General features: G+C 28.4%; 1 protein-coding gene across 8 annotated transcripts in view; it reads right to left on the bottom strand.

The window, feature by feature from the left end:
• The window catches only part of LOC107163176 (uncharacterized), a 49,239-nt gene that overhangs the window by 16,951 nt on the left and 12,356 nt on the right, over positions 1 to 19,932 (bottom strand). For 3 of the 8 annotated variants that reach the window (XM_089224578.1, XM_089224579.1, XM_089224581.1), the window contains 3 exons: positions 18,274 to 18,356; positions 9,069 to 9,172; positions 3,416 to 3,990 (listed from right to left, as the gene is read on the bottom strand). In XM_089224578.1, the coding sequence (XP_089080704.1) occupies positions 3,512 to 3,990; positions 9,069 to 9,117 (528 nt within the window). In that variant the 5' untranslated portion in view covers positions 9,118 to 9,172; positions 18,274 to 18,356 and the 3' untranslated portion in view covers positions 3,416 to 3,511. Of the gene's footprint in view, positions 1 to 1,265; positions 1,411 to 2,784; positions 3,239 to 3,415; positions 3,991 to 9,068; positions 9,173 to 18,273; positions 18,357 to 19,932 lie in introns of those variants that run through there. The other 5 variants (XR_016191155.1, XR_016191153.1, XR_016191154.1 and 2 more) reach the window with 3 other exon arrangements.

The raw sequence follows: 19,932 nt of genomic DNA, 5'->3' as shown, positions 1-19,932 counted from the left end.
TATTTAATAAAATTGACATGGCTCTTATTCAGTCAATATTGAACTTAGAGCCATAGTTGATGCATGAAAATTACTGGTGTTGCTATTTAAAAAAAAATTTTGAAATGTATCGAAAAATGTGTATTCATATATACCATCAGTTTGTAAAAAAAAATCGATTTATTCCAAACAAATTCGGCCGAGAAATTCAGTGTCCCCTAAATTGGTGAATATATACCTATATACAATTTTTGTAATTTATAATTTTTGCACTGTAAGCCCAATGGCCTATGTTTCCGAGGGTATTATTATTATTATTAACTAATCACAGATCTAAAAAAAAAATATCTACTATTTAGTAAATATATTAATACCTAACTACATATTATTGTATAGATGTAAAAATGTTTGATAATAAATTGTATTATATGTTTTACTCCAAATCATGAAAGTTGTAAAAATAAATTTTTTTAAATAACTATTACAGTAAAATTTATTGAATCCACTATCGAAAAGCAAAAAACTGAAATAATAAAAAGTGGGTAGGTAAGTGAGTTGATATCGCTCTGCTGTACAGTAGATTACAAGTCGGTTACTGTAATGGATGGTATTAAATTTGAATTCAATGGTATAATATTTTTTGTCAAACTTCGAACTTTCAATGCTTATAAAAAAATTGTGACTATCTATTTTTGACATTTTATCAGAAGTCTTGTATTACATCTTCAAGTTTTGTGACCCAACGAAAAAGATTTTATTGTCATTTATAAAAAAAAAAAACTAAAAAGATTGAAAATTTCAAATGTCTATAAATAACTTAAAAAGATTTGAAATATTTGAAAAAATTTATCATGTATAGAAAATGTCAGTATAAACATTCAGTGAAAATTTCATGTGTCAACAGTAATTTTTGTAGAGTTACACCAATATCTAAAATTGATTTCCTTAAAAATTGATTTTGCATAAAGATTCTCGTTTATGCTTAATTTTTTTTTTTGGTTTTTCCGGATGCTTTTGAAATCTATTGGGAATCTTGAAATTTGACCCCTCAAAGCACCAACTAGATTCTTTTTTTAACAGGGAAAGCAACTGAAGTTGAAAATCAAAGCATTATTTCGACAATTTATCGTGACACAGATACAACATTACAAAATAATACATTCATCGCTCCGCGCAGAATATAAAATTAAGATAATATGAATGAGGAGAGTAAATTTCATTTTAAAAATAGTTCAGCGCAATAGTGATATTGTCAGTAAAAATGTAGAAATATTATGTTGTTCAGCGTCAGTTTTGGTGTTAAAAATATACCAGAAAAATGCGTAGGAGTATCAATATTGCAGAACCGACGCGCCGGCATAGATATTATTACCAGCGTGGTGTGTTTATGATCATACAGTGCGATTATTTTGATGGTAAACAATCTTTACGCTGAAAAAGTCACAATAAATTTCAATAAATTGAGTTAAATACGAAGAATTTTTAAGGTGGATTATTCCTGTAACAGACTAATTAACTATTCGTTATAAATATTGTAATAAATAATAAATATATACAAAACAAGAATAGGTTTTGATCATAATTTAAATAATTCCTTCAAACATTATTGCAATCAATTTACGTATAATATATGATATAAATAAGAAATTTTTGAAAAAAAAATAAGTATGATTATCATTTTTTTTTTTTTAAATTAATTATCGTGCAATTTATTTGGCCAAAAGATTAACTTATAGTACTCATTTAGATTTAACCATATAACTTGGGTATTTTAACTTTTGCAGTCTTATGTTTTTGCGTATTTTTATTATTCGGTCAAAAAAGTGAATAGCTTATACCGCGAAATGTATTTCATGACCTAATTTATTCAATTTTGCATATTATGGCATATATTTGCATTTATAGAGCATATTTCAGGATTTTGTTCATTTTTAATGCATATTGTTGCATATTATTTTTAAAATTACGTACCTACCGAAAAAACGAAAGAATTAAATTATATTTTTCACATCAAACGTCTTATTTTATATTTGGATAGAAAAAAATAAGACCGACGGGCGACGGCTATACCATGAAAAATATATTCTCACCTAATAATTATGATTTTTCCTTTTTAGTTCATTTTTAGTTCATATTAATTTCTTTTTTTTTAAATAATATACCTATAGAATAATATATTGATATTTTTTTCAGGACATTTCAGAGTACATATTTGGTTGGTTATTATTTTATTAAGGCATTTAGTTTATTCTATGATAGTTCTAAACGATAAATTAATTATGAAGTCTTTGAATCTGTGGTTAGTGTACTATAGCAATGTATAATATACTGTACATCTGGTGATTTAATAACGCCTACCAGTTTATTGAATTATTATTATAATTATGGACCGGGCAAAATAAATTATACTCACTTTGACTGACAACTGACAAGTGGCTCATCGGTAATATTACTTAATATACGCTCACCTTACGCCAGGAAAATGACACGCGTGATGTAAACTGGTAGAAATAGAAAATAGTAGGTATATAAATTTAACTCGTATCGCCAAATCAGCAATGATGACGAAAAGTCCGAAAAGAGATACTTTTAATTTTAAATTTATCTACATAATATTATTACTGTAGGTATTTATAATACTAATAATAAAGTTTATGGGATATCAATATGAAAATTCAAAATTCAAAATGTTAAGAAATCAACTAAAAATTAAATCCTTATTTAATAATATTATAAAAATATAAATGTGTTGTTATTTAAAAGATTCGTTTAAATGGTTTTTCTATGTTTCGTAGTCATACTTACCCAACAGCGTTCATCGACATAATAATATAATTATTATGTTGTCGGAGGAGGAGGAGGACCACAGAAAACATTGCGCCCTCGGGCCCATCGAAGTTCACACTCACGATTTCGCCGAAAAAGGGTGTGTTAGCGTACTGGGAAAGGCCATCTAAAGATTGAAAAGTTCGGTGGACCAACTACGTCTTAACCAAGTGTCACCCCGTATACAGAAGTCGATAGAGACGCGCTTTTAAGGAAACTTTTGCAACTCGCAAACTCTATATCTGTTGTTCGAGCAGCTGTCGGATTGGAAGTTGACGGTGTACGCTGTAGCGGATCACGGGCAGACGCTCGCCATTCACATTTGTACCGTTCTGTTTATAGCAGATCACATCTTAACGCCCAATAATTCACTTCCCCGTGGGAAATTTCCTAGTCATCGTCCGATTCACGTCAACTTCGGACGTTCTCCGTGCTGTTGGAAACGTATTATTATAATCGTGGTTCAACAATCGCGCCGAATCATGTTTTAGATTATCTGAATTATAATGTAGGTATTTTTCGCAGAAGGATCAAAGATTTATCACAAATTTTTTTTTTTTTTTTTATTAATAGAATCAAGTTCGCGGCTACTATGGCCATTGGACGAACATTATATTTACAGAATTATACATAGTAATACATTTTTATGTAGAGATACAATATATAAAGGAGAGAAAACAATGAAACATTACGTTAACTTATTGTATTAGATTTTGTTAAGAAGTCCTGTGATGCGGAGAAATTCCAGGGTAGTTGTGAGATTGCTCTGCTCGGGGCTGAGTAATTCAGAGAGCTGGTCCGGAAGGTTCAAATCTCTCCTTGCTTTTTCGTAGCATCGGCAATCCGTGAGGAGGTGTTTGACGGTAAGAGGGGAGCCACAGACGGTACAATCAGGGGGTTCTCCCCTCTTCATGAGGTGTTGGTGGGTTATATGGGTATGTCCAATCCTGAGGCGAGTAATGACTGTCTGGTGTTTCCTGGATATGTTTGCAGGGAACGGCCAAGGGTATGTGGTTCTTTTGATTTCATGTAATTTGGTTGTCTGTTCTGCCCATTTTTTTTCCCATTGGTCATGTACATCTTTAGCAATGATTCTCTTAACGTCTTGGTATGTAAAATCCAAGGACGTGAAAGAGTTATTGGCTAGGTGGGCGAGTTTGGCGGCCTTGTCAGCGAGTTCATTGCCTTCGATATTACATTATCACAAATTAAATAGGTACATAAAGGATACACATCAATTGCACCAAGAAAATAACACAACGAAAACACAAATTTCATCAATTACGTAGACTTAAAAAAATCATAAAAAAATATTCACGATTCACATCCTAAGTTTAAAGTTATTAGAAATAATAGCTACTATAATTTTATTAGACATTTTGTTTTTAATATATGAGTTTTTGTATATTATTATACTATTAAACGAGTTAAAACATATTATAGATTTTTAAAATATTGCTTTTATAATGTGCCTGTGCTAATGGTTATGCTACGTATTGATAATTTGGAAAAATGTAAAATAAATTGTAGATTTTTGGAAGTAGATATTATTCCGTTTTAATCGACTTCTTATTTTATCGCAAATATATGAAAAACGTTTATGAGGTGGTACAATCGATGTTACGCAACACGTACCTATGCAATATTATTTTCAGCTAAAATTATATATTATAAAATGTTAGTTTTTTTTTACCTAGGTATTTTTAACTTGTTAAATACCCGATATAATATTTAGAAAGGCCGTCTACGAGTACGCACTAACAAAAATGAATTTGTTTTTCACATAAATGACCAGAATCACTCGCCAAATGGATTTGAAAAACAATTTTCGAGAAAATTAAGCGTTTAATTAAAAAAAAAAAAATAATTAAAGGATAATTTGTGGAAGTATCAGGTGGTGATATGTCTATAATAATCGTTTTGTTAGCTAGCATTTTCGCATCACACTCGCAATATATGAAGAGCACGGTGTCAGTCACTAGCCAAGATGATGTATTCGCGTGTTTAATTATATTATTACACTATATTATAGATACCTATCTATGTAGAATAATTTAATTTTCAGTGTATTAATATAATACTATTAAACTGTAGTATGACTAACAAAATTTATGATATTCCATAAAAATTAAATTCTAAAAATAGATATTTTACGTAACATTTAAAATTAGTATATTATAAATGCCCATATTAAAGATAAATATTTTAGTTCAGTCATAGAACCCGTTAAATAGGAAATAGAAATCCAACATAACATGTTTTATAATTTCTTAAATTTATTATGATTATACTATTAAGAACTTAGGATTTATTGCAATAAAAATCTCTAAGATATTTAAATATTGTGATTAATAATTATTAAAATTATTAAAATATACAACTTAAATTTTTTCTCGTATAGAAAAACCTATAGTAAATACAAAATGTGAAATCGTGAAAAAATTATTTTAATGGTTTTTTGTCTCAAATTTGTATACAATTTGTCATAAAAATTTAGAATAGTCGTTGATAGTCATGGAACGTAGTATCCAGTCACATACATCAGTATTTAATTCACGTTTTTTATGGTCTACAGCAGTAGTATGATTTAGAGAGTTCAAACACACTAGCCCTTATTCCGTGCGGGTCAATGCCGCGCACTGCCATTCCTGTGTATGCCATTCCATGGCTTTTTCCAACACATTACCTATACATTTTTTACCCTTTAACGATCATGTACCACCCCTTTTATTTTCTCTTATTGAATAAGAAAATTAAATAATATACTATCATTTAAAACATACATTTGAAATATTACATAAGAATTAATAATATTATACAACCATGGTTTGAAATTCCGAAAATCCTATTACTAAATGTGAAAGTGTACAACTTTTAATATTTTTTTTATTTAATGATGATATGTATGTAATAAACAAAACTATTAAATCTATTTAGATAAATTTAAATTAAGCAGAGAGATGTCTACAATATCATCAGTAATAGTACAATCATTCTAGCAACAATTAGCCATTCTCCGTGCTTTAAATCATTTTTACACTGTTTAAAAAAATTAAATTTTCAAGTGTTTCTAAACATTGCTGGTTCAATCACGGATAATGTAGCTAGGTATATACAATAAATCATTAATAAACATACCACCAACACCACCTTCAAAGCGCATCGACTCTACGAACTATACGTTAAACATCGCGAAACGTAAATTTATGCATATTGGGATCGATCCGAGTGATATGTTCAGAGTTGTAGCAGTGCATACAGTAACATCCTCGTGCTATGTTAATATTTAAATTGAGTTCCTAGAACTGAAATTCTCGATAAGTGATAATATTCTATCATTTATTTTAGAGCAGCCAAGAAAAAAAACCCATATTTCTTGAGACAGAGAATTTAAAATTATGCTAGATAAATGCATAACGGGAAAAACACCTTAATAATAGAGTCTAATATACACATAATGAATACCGAGTTCTTTTAAATCATGTGGAACTTATACAACTTCAATATCTATAATGGTTTGAAACAATTATACGAAAATCAACTATCATATTATGCAACTAATCGTCTTAAATCAATTTGAAATATTTACTAAATATCTCGATAGAGAACTTATCAAAGTGGAATCTCCACCAAGAACTAGTGAAGAAATGATTATATATTCATTAAAAATTTACGTGACGATAATATCATTACAAGCAGTCATAAACATGATATTAATTTCATCAGTCAGCTCATAATGTATGCATTGACACAATTAGTAGAAATTCTATACAACGTTGGAATAGGGAAATAACGCCAGAAGTATATCTAATTTAAAAAATATATTTATATCACTCTTATAAATAATTGATACATCTATTATTTAGTTATTTGATGGAAGACAAGATTAAGAAAGCTACGGTGTAAGATCAATATGACGCACTGCAATAAGAATACAAAAGATTTTTATCCGACAAAAATCACATTAAAATATTTTATGTTAAAGAAGCGCTGCGACGGCCGTTTCGAATAATTATTGACGTAGTCGTACAAAGTTACAACAAAATAATATTAATATAGTTTTATTATTATTTTTTGTAAATCAATCGTTTTGTGTACGAACGATTGTCAGAAACCCTTTTATACGTTTCTGTCGACCGTTTAGAATGACTATCGGGTGAATGGTGAATACAGACTTCCGGATATTCATTTTTCACAACAATAACCGACAAACACACATCATAATAACAACAATGTTCTGCGGCATCAGTGTATTATTAACTTCGTAAAATATGTCACAACATAAAATTGTGATTTTGTTCTCATAAGTAGAGATTATTGTTTTAAAATATAATATTATATTATTATACTAGTACGTACAAATGCTACATACTTTAATGCTTTTATTAAATTGCTATTGCTCAACGAAAGGAAATCTCAGTAACGTAACAATATTATTATATTATAGTTTTCCATCACTCAATAACTACTACAGTCTTGTTAAGAATACTTTTCAAATATATTAAAGATACGTATTAAAATACTTCCGTTTAAAAGTATTAAAAATACTTCAACACATACATTATTTTAGTTTAATAAATTTGAAACATTAAACTTGAAAATAAAGACTATTTATAGATTCAAGATAAAAGCCAATCCAACCAAGTGTGGTGGTCTGTGTATGTCGTGGTAAGTGGGACTAGTGGGAGTGAAGGGCTGATTGGGGGTATCAGTCATTCTGTTATATACTTGTATTTCGGCAAAATCTAAAATCTCATTTATAAATTCTCAAAAGTTAGAACCATTATAATACAATATTTTAAAAACAAAATCTAAAGATATGTATATAGGTAACTAATCTGTATCATATCTACTTATTGTGCCAAGTGATGTAGATCGTAGATTGCATTAAAAAATAAAAATTCTAAAACAGACAACAGACAACAGTACATTACCTAAGAAATATTGGGAAATGGAATTACGGTAGAACACTATAGAATGAAAAAAGTATTTTTTAAGTATTTAAAATATAAGTATTCCAATACTTAACAAGACTGCTCAATAATGTTTTTAACTATATAAATCACCCAGTGGATACAATAATAATGTTTAAAGCAGTGGTTTAAAACAAAAATTACCAACTGGATATGTATTTATAATACGTCAAAGGTCCACGGGCGGAACACTATATTTAACCTTTTTTTAAAGGTTTGAAGAAATTAATGTCTGATTTTTCTGAAAGTATTAAGTTATATTTAAAGTTTTATTGATATTTTAAACAAAATAAAATGGACTATGGTTAACGGTAGAATATTTAATATATTGTACGTTTGTAAGTCGGAAACAACATGTGCGAGTATAACGTCCTCGTAATAAATTCTTATAAAAAATGTTCTGCATAGGTTATTTAAATTAAAAATATGTCATTTTGAAATGAAAAAAAATATATTTAAAGATATTTTTTTTTTAATTTTAACGAGAAATATACAATCTGTACCTTTGGGCACAATAAGAATATGTGATATAATATTTTTAATTAAAAGATATAATATTAAAATGTTTACAGTTTTTCGAAAAAATCGTTTTGTAATCACTTCGACTGATTTCAAGTAATCCATAAATGACGACTTTCAAAAACGTTCGAGAAGCTATTTTCAATAGATTTTGTGTTTAGCTCTAATTGAATTACATTACCTATTGTATAATAAGTACTTAACATATTAAGAGCTTTGTGCATTTGAATATATTAAAAATTAAAAACAAATCTATAATCATTTTGAAATCGAGTATTGTTTTAAATGAGATAACATCATAATATTATAAGACTATGCTGGATATATCGATCGATGTCTAATGGGTTTTAACTTTTTACAAACTAAGTCTAAGACTTGTATTGTTTTAATCGAATGAATTGAATTGAATTGAAAATCAATATCATTATTTATTGTATACGTGTCAATCGAAAATGTCTAACTCAACACGTATTTTAATTTCCTTTGTTATCGCATTTTATTCCACGACCATTTTAAGTAAAATCTGTTATGAGTAAAACTTTAAATTTTAATACAATAACAGGAATTGACGAGCTCTTAATATTTACATAGTTTGGTTTTATCACGTTTGTTGTTGGTACTCGTACTTATACACTAAATATTGTTTTCATCGATAAGACACATTATTATTATGCTTAACAAGATGATCTTTAGAACTACATAATAACAACTTTTCATATTATTATATTAAAATTGTATAAAATTATTGTACATTGTATAGGAGTGACTTACCAGGTAGGAAAACGTAATTGGATTCAACTGAGATATAATTATGTACCATTGATTGTTCAACAACAATAAGAGAGACGTGACCAAACTGATTACTACGTTTAGATCTGTAAATTAAAACCAATAAATTATTTTAAACAATTTTCATCTTTTAAATAATTATGAATAGCGGAAATTAAAAGATATTTCGACATTTTTTTATCGGTAACATATGTAATCTTGAATATAATATAGTATCGGAAATAAGTTACCGCTAGACGCTAACGAAAGGATAGGTTTAAAGCGGCTTTAGCGACAATTCGATAACGGTTTCAACTGTTTAAAGTCTTACACTTTCATATTTATTCTTTAATTATCGTAATAATCTATTTTTATCTATCTAAGGATGGTTGTTATCATCAAAGTTTACCAAAACATAAATTTAACGAAAGTTTTATGAAATCTGACAACAGGTAGTTCGATAGGTTAAATAACTATATATTGCACAGCAAGGGGCATAATATTTTACAAAAATTATATTATCATACGCTATTCGCAATCGAGTGAAATAACTAATGTTTTAATTAATCGCAAAACACGTCGAGTGAAAAGACTTGCCCGCTTTAGTAAGTTATCGCGAACGAAGTAAATTAATTTCCACACGCATTATTATAGTCGGCTGATGAAAATAATCGTTGTTATGATTCCGCGGATATAAGAATAATGTCATAATATAAGACACGGTAAAACACATTTGGGCGGAAATTCGAAATAATTTAAACGTAATTATATTGTATTGTCTTTGTATTGTTATTATCATTATGTTGTATAATGTCGTCGCGAGATCGTGAATAATGTGAATTGTCGCAATAATAACATGCCAAGTGGCGCCACGTCGTGGGCCTCGCCGTTTCGACTCGGGGGAATACATATAGTTATTATAGGTAGCGATTATAAACTACACTAAACGTTGCAATGATGTAACCTGCAGGATTTCACTTTTCGGTAGGGTTGATATTTTATTGTAAACGGGACCCTTAGCTAGGATCTCGCGTGTAAACGACGACAATTCTGAATTTCCATGGATATTTTTTAAATTTCACGATTAGGCTTACACGATTTAAATTACGTATATGAATTTAACTAAGTTATAAGTAACTAACTTAAAGTTGCTTATAATTTATAATACATCTGCATAATAATTGTAATATTGTAAAATTATTAAGTTACATTAATCAACTTTATTTGTAAAAATAAAAAAATAAAATACGAATTACTGATGGACACTTCAGTATTGATAATCATGAATATTCAATCGAATAATTTAATCGTGTACAAAAAGTACGAATGTTTTTGAAAAACCTACAGTTTTAATTTTATATTTAAAATCAGGATATTATATATCTTGGTATTTCAATACGTAAATATCAAATTTAGGATAAGTATTTTATGACTTTATGAGTTATATAAATCTTCAAAGTTCAAATGAGCAAATAAGGTGGATCAACACTATACAGAGTAATCACGTACAGATGCACAAAAATTTTGTTTAACGACCATGTAAATTTTTTTTCGACAACATTTGTATTTTTAGAAACAATGAGTGTTCAATGAGAAATTGATCACTCGGTATTGTATTATAACTATAAATAGTATAATAGTATGATATTTTAAGAAACTATTCTATTATTTTATTATTATAAATCAATATGATAATTTACCGGTAATTACAATATTAAATAAATGTATTTGCATTATCATCGCATAGAAATGTATTATTTAACGTTCGTTAAATATTTTAGTTCAAAGAAATTTCTATTTTTCTATTTCTCACCAAGTCAGTAAACGTTCGATTTTGTTCCAGAAAAATCATATTTTTTCCTCGTTAAAGTTATATTGTATAATTTCTTCAAGCTAATATTTTTCAGCAAAGAACAGAAGAAAAACAATACAAAACCCGTCTTTGACCAATACGTGACTTTTCTGAATATTTCAAAGCTCTTATTATATGACTTAGTACACTCTCGCATCTTTTAGGTATCAAATGGCCAAAGAATAGTTCCTTTGTATGGCTCTTATATCACTCTTCCTTTCGAGAAATGAAACTCGCTGAATGATACTTGCCTAGAAAATACTGAGAGATCTCTTAAGTACCAAATAACATTTATGCATCATTAAGTTCAAATCCAAATATTTCAAACAAACTACTTATTATTCTCGAGAAGGATAAACTTCACAAAATTATATTACATAACATAATATTATTATCAGTGAATCAACAATAGTGTGCAATTAATTTTACAAGCGTTTTATGCTAATGTAATTTGTAAAAATACTTTTATAAAATTGCAAACAAAAATGTAATATTTGATAAATTAATAAAGGCCGTAAAGTTATATGTTTTATGCAAAATAAAATGTTTGAGACAGCTGATATTGCCTGATAATATTATTACAAAATCTAACATAATAATATTAAGTATCCAAATCAACTGTGCACCAAACTATAATTAAATGTGGTTTCCTTGTAACGTTGAGTATAATAAATATTCCGACTGGAAAATTTTCAAAAGTGCATCGACCCACTAAAATTTATTCAACGACGGTATAATACAATTCAAATTGCTAAGTTATTTAAAATTGTATAATTTGTAAATTTATGACATTGTAAAAATACGCAGTGTATTGACATAATAAAATTAATAAAAAAAAAAAAAAATTGTGCAGTTGTAAAATTCTCTATTTAAATCATATCGTAAATAATTATTAACGGTATTTATATTGTAGCGATCCCGCATACAAAAGTTGATCTGAAAAGGTAGATGGAGTAGGATTTGTGAATTAATCAAAATTAATAAGTTTATTATTGATTTAAATTGGTTTGTTAAATTAATTAAGCTGTTAAAATTTAAAAAATAAAAAAACTGTGTATCTAATGTATCAGAGATATTCCAATCGATAGAATTTATTAGATTTCAGAAAATATTTGACTGCCTGGAGTCCAAATATCGTTTGATCAAAATATCAAAAAAGTTCGAATTCTTAATTCAAACAGTTTACTGACGTGAAAGTGCTGCTCATACCTATGGGCTCTGACAATTTCGGTCTGGATGCAGTCTATTAGAATCTCTTCTATATTATAGGCCTACTCCTCTTTACTTCTCTTCTCCTAATGACACGAAAGTGTAGTTCCCATAATTATTGTGACGTGAGTACGTGCAAGGACCATAAAATGCAGACGACGACCTATGCCTGTATGGTCGTACTGTGCAAGTACCCTGCAATGTATCTGTGTGTATCTGTGTTTGTATGTTATTGACATAAAAATGCATAGTTTTATTATAATAGCAATACGTATATATGTATATATGTATATATTCACTATCAAAATAGTGTTTGAAATTATCTATTCGCAGTTTGATCGAAAGTTTCCGATTTCAACTCATTCTTTTGCATTCCTATTACGAGTATTAGTGAACAAATGTTTATTTATTTACTAGCATCTACTTGGCATCCCAATTTTATATTTTATTCTTTAGAATATAATTATAATAATTTTGTCCAAGGTACCTCGCCTATTCCTTATTTGGCCTAGCTTATATCGCGAGATTATTGACTGTTTAGTAATTATGCGATCTACTGATAAACTAACCCCCATTACCACATGTCATGAAGTTCAGCTCAAGCCCCCTGTCCGAATTGATGTAAATAATTGTAATATTGTAATTTAACTTATTTTTTATTTTTATTATTTAAATTAAGCCTCGGCAACTATGGCCATTGGCAACAATGGGTTTAAGGTTTAACTCTAAATTATTTACATGTTATATAAGTTACATATTAAATACTATTGATAAGGTTGGACTTAGTAATGAAGGTCATTATTTGTCTTATGTTGTCTGGGTGGAGGGCTTCTGACAAGATGTTTCAGATGCCTGCTTCCCGTCTAAATTTAACTTATTGTTTGTTACTTTAATCTGTATTTAAAACTGTATTATTTTAACTTTTCTATCTATTTCTTTAATCACTTAAGCTTACTTTAAACCATTATTTTACAGATTATACAATTTTCTAGATTAAAAAAAAAAGCTGGTAAGTGGATTTCGCTCTGCTGTACATTAGGGGTTGGGATGGACCTCTGACTAGGGTAGGTTAAATTTGAATGCAATGATAGGTATCATTGTATACGAAAAATGATTCTGAACGGAGATGATTTGTCAGTCTAGGATAATGTATTATATATAAATATTACAATATATTCTATTTTGAAACAAATATTTTATTTTTCAATTAGGTCGCATTTTGCATAGGTATGGTTAATCAAATTTTCCAAAAACATTGCATGTAGTTATCATAATTCATAATACCTTAAATTATCATAGATATACATATGTACACCTGGTTTGAGGATAAATCGTTATCATTACGCGATTTCATAAAAATTTAAAACTCAAACGCTCAAAACATTTTTCCTATAATGACGCTTCAAATTTTATCTATAGCTATTTGAAGCAAAACTTATGGAAAACTTATTGTTGGATTTTATAACCTTAGATATAAATAAAAACAATATTATGAATTTCGAACTACAAAATAATTCGTAAATATTCATGGTTTTGACGATTTTTTGTCAATATTTGAACTTCAAATGTTAATAAATAAAAAAATTGTGCCTTTGTATTCTTATAATTTTTTAATCACTATAAGAATAACTTATGAGGAACTTTGTATTCAATTTTCAAGTATTTTTATAGGGCCGAAAAAATTTTATCGACACTTCAAAAAAAAATTCGAGTACCTACGACTTATACTTTTTGAATAATTTTAAAATAGAGGATAAATCGTTATCGTTACTCCTATATCGTAAAAATTTAAATTTAAAACGCATTTAAAACTTTTCTTATAATAATTACTAAAATTCTCTATACCTACTTGAAGGAAAACTTAGTGTTGTATTTTTAATCCTTAGTTATAAACACAAACAATTTTATGATTTTTCAACTTCAAAATTACTTGCAAATTTACGCGTTTTCGACAGATTTCGTAAGAATTTGAACTATAAACGCTTATAAAAAAAAATTATGATAAACGATTTTTAATTTTTTTTACCGGCACTTAAAAAAAAAATTCTCAAAAAAATTGAAAATTTCAGTGGTGTATAAATAACTCAAAAAAAGTCAAAAATTTTTGAAAATTAAACTGTATATAGATATCACTAACATAAACATTTGATGAAATTTTCAAGTATTTATAGTGATTAGTTTTTGAATTACAACCATATAAAAAAATCGATTTGGTCGAAAACTGGTTTTGCGTAAAAATTCCCGTTTTTCTGTCATTTTTTTTTTATTTTTCTCGATTTTTTTGAAAACTATTGGAAAATTTATGGATTTACTTTTGACTTCTATAATGCACCAAGGATATTCACTTTTACATCGGAAACCACCCCCAAAGTTTGAAATCAAAGCATTATTTCGACTAGTTATGATGTACACAGACACAAGAAAAAACACACACACATTATTATAAAACCAATACATTCATCACTTCGTTCAGAATCTAAAAAAATACATGATGTTTGGAAACATAAATCATGTATATTATATATATATATATATATATATATGTGTATCTTGTGCGGTATACGTTAGTACACAGCAATATACATAACGACATTATTCTTGAGCTTACATAGAAATAATAATTAAAATTATATTTTCACTCTAATACACTCCTATGTCTAGTCGATTCACTTACGCATATATATATATATACATATATATTATGTCTGTTGTCTGTTGGGTATCGTTGAATTCATTGTTCTAAGGATACTAACACCACATGGCTCCGATTTCTTGACAATAAGCACGCGCATTATTAAACTATTGTTCATGGTTACGACTTGGTAAAATAACAATGCGATATTACCAGTCTTTTGCGCGAGGTATACCCCACGAATTAAAAATGTAATATTGTTAATCGTGCTCGATATATGGTAACACTGCGTTGACACGAAGTATGTACAGACAACAGATTCGCGGGTAAATCAGTTAGATACACTTTTTTCCATGCTTCATAAACTAAGAAAGTAATCAAGATAAGCGATCAAATGCCATGCCAAATTAGTCTACTAAAGTAGACTTAGTTAAAACTGAGCGGAACAAAACGCATTTGTTTATCATTGAAATACCAAAAGTTAATAAATCTGGTTGTGTCGGATACAGTCTCTCGATAAGGATAAACTTACTTATTGTTGATTTTATTATTATTCTTACTATTTTGTGTATAAATTTTTTTTTTATTGTTAATTCCACGGTATTAATGGCCAGTGTATATTCAGACGGGAACGTTTGAATAAGTCTAATACTGTTAAACGAATCGATTTAGTATAATTTTGTTTTAAAAACGCATTGCCATATTATTATTATACCAACAACAGAATCGCCCATGGAGGAGTTATTGCGATTCAAACGAATCCTTACGTTCTTTTAAAACAAAAACCCATTGCACTTTAGAATAAGTATTGAATTATTCTAAGAGCGCATTTAATCTCATATTATTCTAATAATAAATTCGTAGTTAAAAACTTAAAACAAATAACAGATCGATATTTAAAAATACGTATTTTTTGTGGAAATACCAACTTACTAATAATTTAAACTGTGACTGAAAATGTTATCTATTATACAGATATTTGGTTAAAACTTTAAGTCTCTATGATTTTATTCGCTTTATACATTTTTTTTTTTTTCATCAACCATCATATTATTATTTAAAATGTGATCATTAAACGTAGTAATATCAGACATTGAAAACAATTTCAGTACAAAATATAAATTTAGAAATACGTATAGTTCAACTTCAAGTGAATGAAATACAAATATTAAATAGAATCAAATTGCGACCAATACACCATCAACAATCGATTTATATGCTATTATATGGTATCTATAAAAATAAAGTCGATCGCCCAGTGTATTCTTACACATGTGTTGAAAACATTAACTGAGAGGGATAAAGTGCAATTTCTGGGGGGCGTTTATAGATATATTTGTTAGATGTTCGTTATTGATACTATGAATATATATTATACATAATTATAGCATATATCCCAACCACTTCGTGAAATCGATCTTTTCGTAAAAATTCGTTCATTTCACGAAGTGGAAATAGCTTTTTCACAGTTTGTGAAATACGAAACTATTGTACGAAATGGTCACTCCAATTGGACGTCGTGTAATTTTCTTCCCAAAGGGGTCATTTATTTTAATATTTAGCTCACGTAATTATTATTTTTATTAATATTGGTTATTTTATATGTTACCTATATTATACACAAATCTTATTTATTCATAAGTAGGGCTGGGATTTCGATGCACTTTGCAAGGTTTTCAAAAGCTTACTGTGCGATGCTCGTCTGGTCACAAATTTGTTTTATGTACTTATGAATGAGAATAAGAAAATTTATTTTGCATTTTTTGGGATTTTTTAGTTTTTAGGGCATTTTAGAGTTATTGGAGCATTTTTTGAGTTTTTGGAAACCAAGTATGAATTTTAAATTATATTTTAAGACTTTTACACCAACATGGTTTTTATATAAATATTAGAAATTATAATAAAGTAGGTACTCGTAATTCGTATTATATTATTGGACAAGGTTTGAGTAAACACTATCCGTATTTCCTGCTAAATAATTTTAAATCGGTAAAATCGACGTCCGATGGTATAGTTCGACGTTTAGCACGAATTTTGTCGTCGTAAACACCGTTTTATTACTCTAGTTAATTTTTTTAAGGACATTTGTTGGAATTTTTTAGGGCATTAAAATCCCAGCCCTACTCATAAGTTATGAGTTCATGACATATATTTTAATATTACATGCAATTTTATATACATATTCAAAAAAGTAGTATTTATTTTAATTTTATTTAAGATACTTATTTACGAAAAAATTGTGTTTCTTTTTTTGTATGTTTAAAAGTAAAAAATCTTGTATGGTATTAAATATGAATTTTTTTGTTTTTATTCAAATGTCTAATGTTAAGAGTAAGTAAAAACCATGAGTTAATTAATTGAAGAAAGAAGACCACCCAAATCCCAATGTTGACACTTTAAATATAACATAAATAAATATTAGAGTGACAATTTCGTGAAATGTATTTGTACTTCACGAAGTGTGAAATTCTGTCTCCATTTCATGAAAAGATCAATTTCGTGAAGTGGCTACGACGTTTATTATAATATTATACACGGACGCGAGACTGGTGGCCGCTTACGGAAAAGTATCACTCTTATAGGAGAGATTAAGCTTTTCTTTTTCGTATAGAAATAATAAATTATAATTTTATAAAAAGCTATATCAGAAATATCAATATTTTACGTTTGCTTGTAAATTATAAAACGCGTCTTCGTTGATGTCATTGACGTCGGTAACGAATATGGTAAAGAATGCGGCTGGATAATCATCTCGAAAATCGAACGTATTGCCATTTGGTAATGACGAAATAATAATAATAATAATAAGTAATACTGACTTCCTAAAACAAAAAAAAATCAATTGATATAAATTCCTACCTTCTTCACGTCCATGACCGACGTCATCATTTTAATATCATCATCATTATTATTATTATTATTATTATCATCATCATCATCATCGGAACGGACGAATATAATATTATAATATGTTTAATGGGCTTTCTATCGGAACGACGGTGGTATTTTTGAAATTTCGGACACGGTGATGAAGATGGTGGTGGAAATAAAGCGATGGTGGGGGGAAAGGTGCGAGGGAAATAGTTCTCGATTACCGAGAGGGAAAAAGTGGCAAAAAAAATATATGTACAAAAAATACGCCTCGCATTTGATAAAAAGGCGAATAAAAATTCAAATTCCATGCAAATTAACTTTATTCCGCGGAGCAGCCGTATATTATATTAGTTCACACGCCACGACGCCGACGTTGCGGTTCCTTTTTTTCTATACATATGCGTATTACATTATTATTATTATTACATAGTCGCTCAGCCGTCGGGTCTCGAGTACGAGTGTGTGAATTTAATTTCCTTTCCGTTTTTTACCACGTCCCCGAACGGAAGGGAAAAAAGTCATCTACAACTATGAGGGACGAACCAAAACACGATATTACGATAATATATATGCGATAAGAATAACCCTTTATTATGATTAGTATATTGTAGTAGGTGAATATTATAGTAATATATACATACCGTCATTATTACGGTCGTTTGTTTGACGACGATGTACGCCCCCGAAGCGCCGTTGGTTGTCTGAACATTGTTTTTTTCTCAAGCTATAACACACGTTAGGTATATATAGAATGAGCAATATATTGTATATATTGTATATAGGTACACGATATAAAATTATAAAACAAAATTTGATTCGATGCTCAAGGGAACAGCTAGATAATAGTTCTGATGACTTTGTTAGGTGTTTAAATAGTTTACATCAGAACTAGAAGTTAACCAATCTCACTTAAAATAACTGTAGTACTATGTCAGCTAAATATTCCGTACGCACGAGAGTGAGTGTGATTGGTGGTAAATCGAGTTGGACCGATTTTTTTGTGGAGGGATTTAGCCAGTACACATGTGGCATGAAGTGACAGCAACTTATTTTTAACGAACCTGACAAATATAGAAATAAAAAATTATTGAGTTTATAAAATTTGAGTATCAGGGATTCACTTTTGTACTCGTTCTCCGGATAAGATGTTAATATTATTTAAACGTGAACAATTGTTTTTTAAATAGTGTGTGGTCGTAGAATTAATATAATAAAAATTGATTAATCCGACGCAACCAACACTATAATGTTGGTTACGTCTAGGTATATGTATGGGAATATGTAACACAAATGAACGAAAGTATTATATTCTGTAAAAAGCAAATGGAAGATTGGGAGAATCGAAGTAATGGTTCAAGTGTTTGTACAAAATCGATTTCGTCGAAACGGGTTTTGCGTAAAAATTCCCGTTTTTCTGTCATTTTATTTTTGTTTTTCTCGATTTTTTTGAAAACTGTTGGAAAATGTTTACTTTTGACCTCTATAATGCACCAAGGATCTTCATTTTTACATCGGAAACCACCCCCAAAGTTTGAAATCGAAGCATTATTTCGACTAGTTATGCTGTACACAGACACAAAAAAAAAAAAAAAACACACATCATTGTAAAATCAATACATTCATCACTTCGTTCAGAATCTAAAACAAAACAAAGTCAAATTAAGTACAGAACGCGATTTTTTGGCGACCATCTAAAATTGTTGTCTCAATTAAATATTATAATATGCGGTTGTACTTAAATTTATGCGTTTCAAAAACATATATCTAAATAAACATTACATTGTTGGAAAACTCTGTATAATCAACATCGCATATAAAAAGTTATTGGTGGGTACTATATAGCCACTAGGCGACTTTTATAATTAAATAAGCCGATTTACATCGTATATTTTAATACTTTAATGATATTATTTTTAATTATTCTTTTAGTTTAAAATATTAATGTTTATTTGGCTCATAGCCCCAGACAATTAAATATAAATAATTTACCATCATTGTAATGTTCGTCCATGCAATTGTTATTTATTATTATAAGATATTATATTTTTAATTCTATTATGTACATTTATGTATTATAAATATTAAATGTTAGTGTTATTGTTATGTCTATTGTAAAAGTTGAATATCTATACAAGATGCTTATTTTTTTATAATAATAAGAGTGACTTTTACAAAACTATTGTCGTTTATTATATACTATATATACAGAATATTTCGAATACTAAAAAATGGATTTGAATTATGTATATTATTTTTTTTATATTTTCTTATTTTTTTTTCCAATGAGTACAAATAAAACA

Source organism: Diuraphis noxia, unplaced genomic scaffold (assembly GCF_037042655.1).
Source record: "Diuraphis noxia isolate RWA-SAM2 unplaced genomic scaffold, SU_Dnox_SAM2 contig0003, whole genome shotgun sequence".
Classification (NCBI taxonomy): Eukaryota; Metazoa; Arthropoda; class Insecta; order Hemiptera; family Aphididae; genus Diuraphis; species Diuraphis noxia.
Note: the sequence above shows the minus strand (reverse complement) of the source record. Positions and strands in the feature narration are given on the sequence as shown.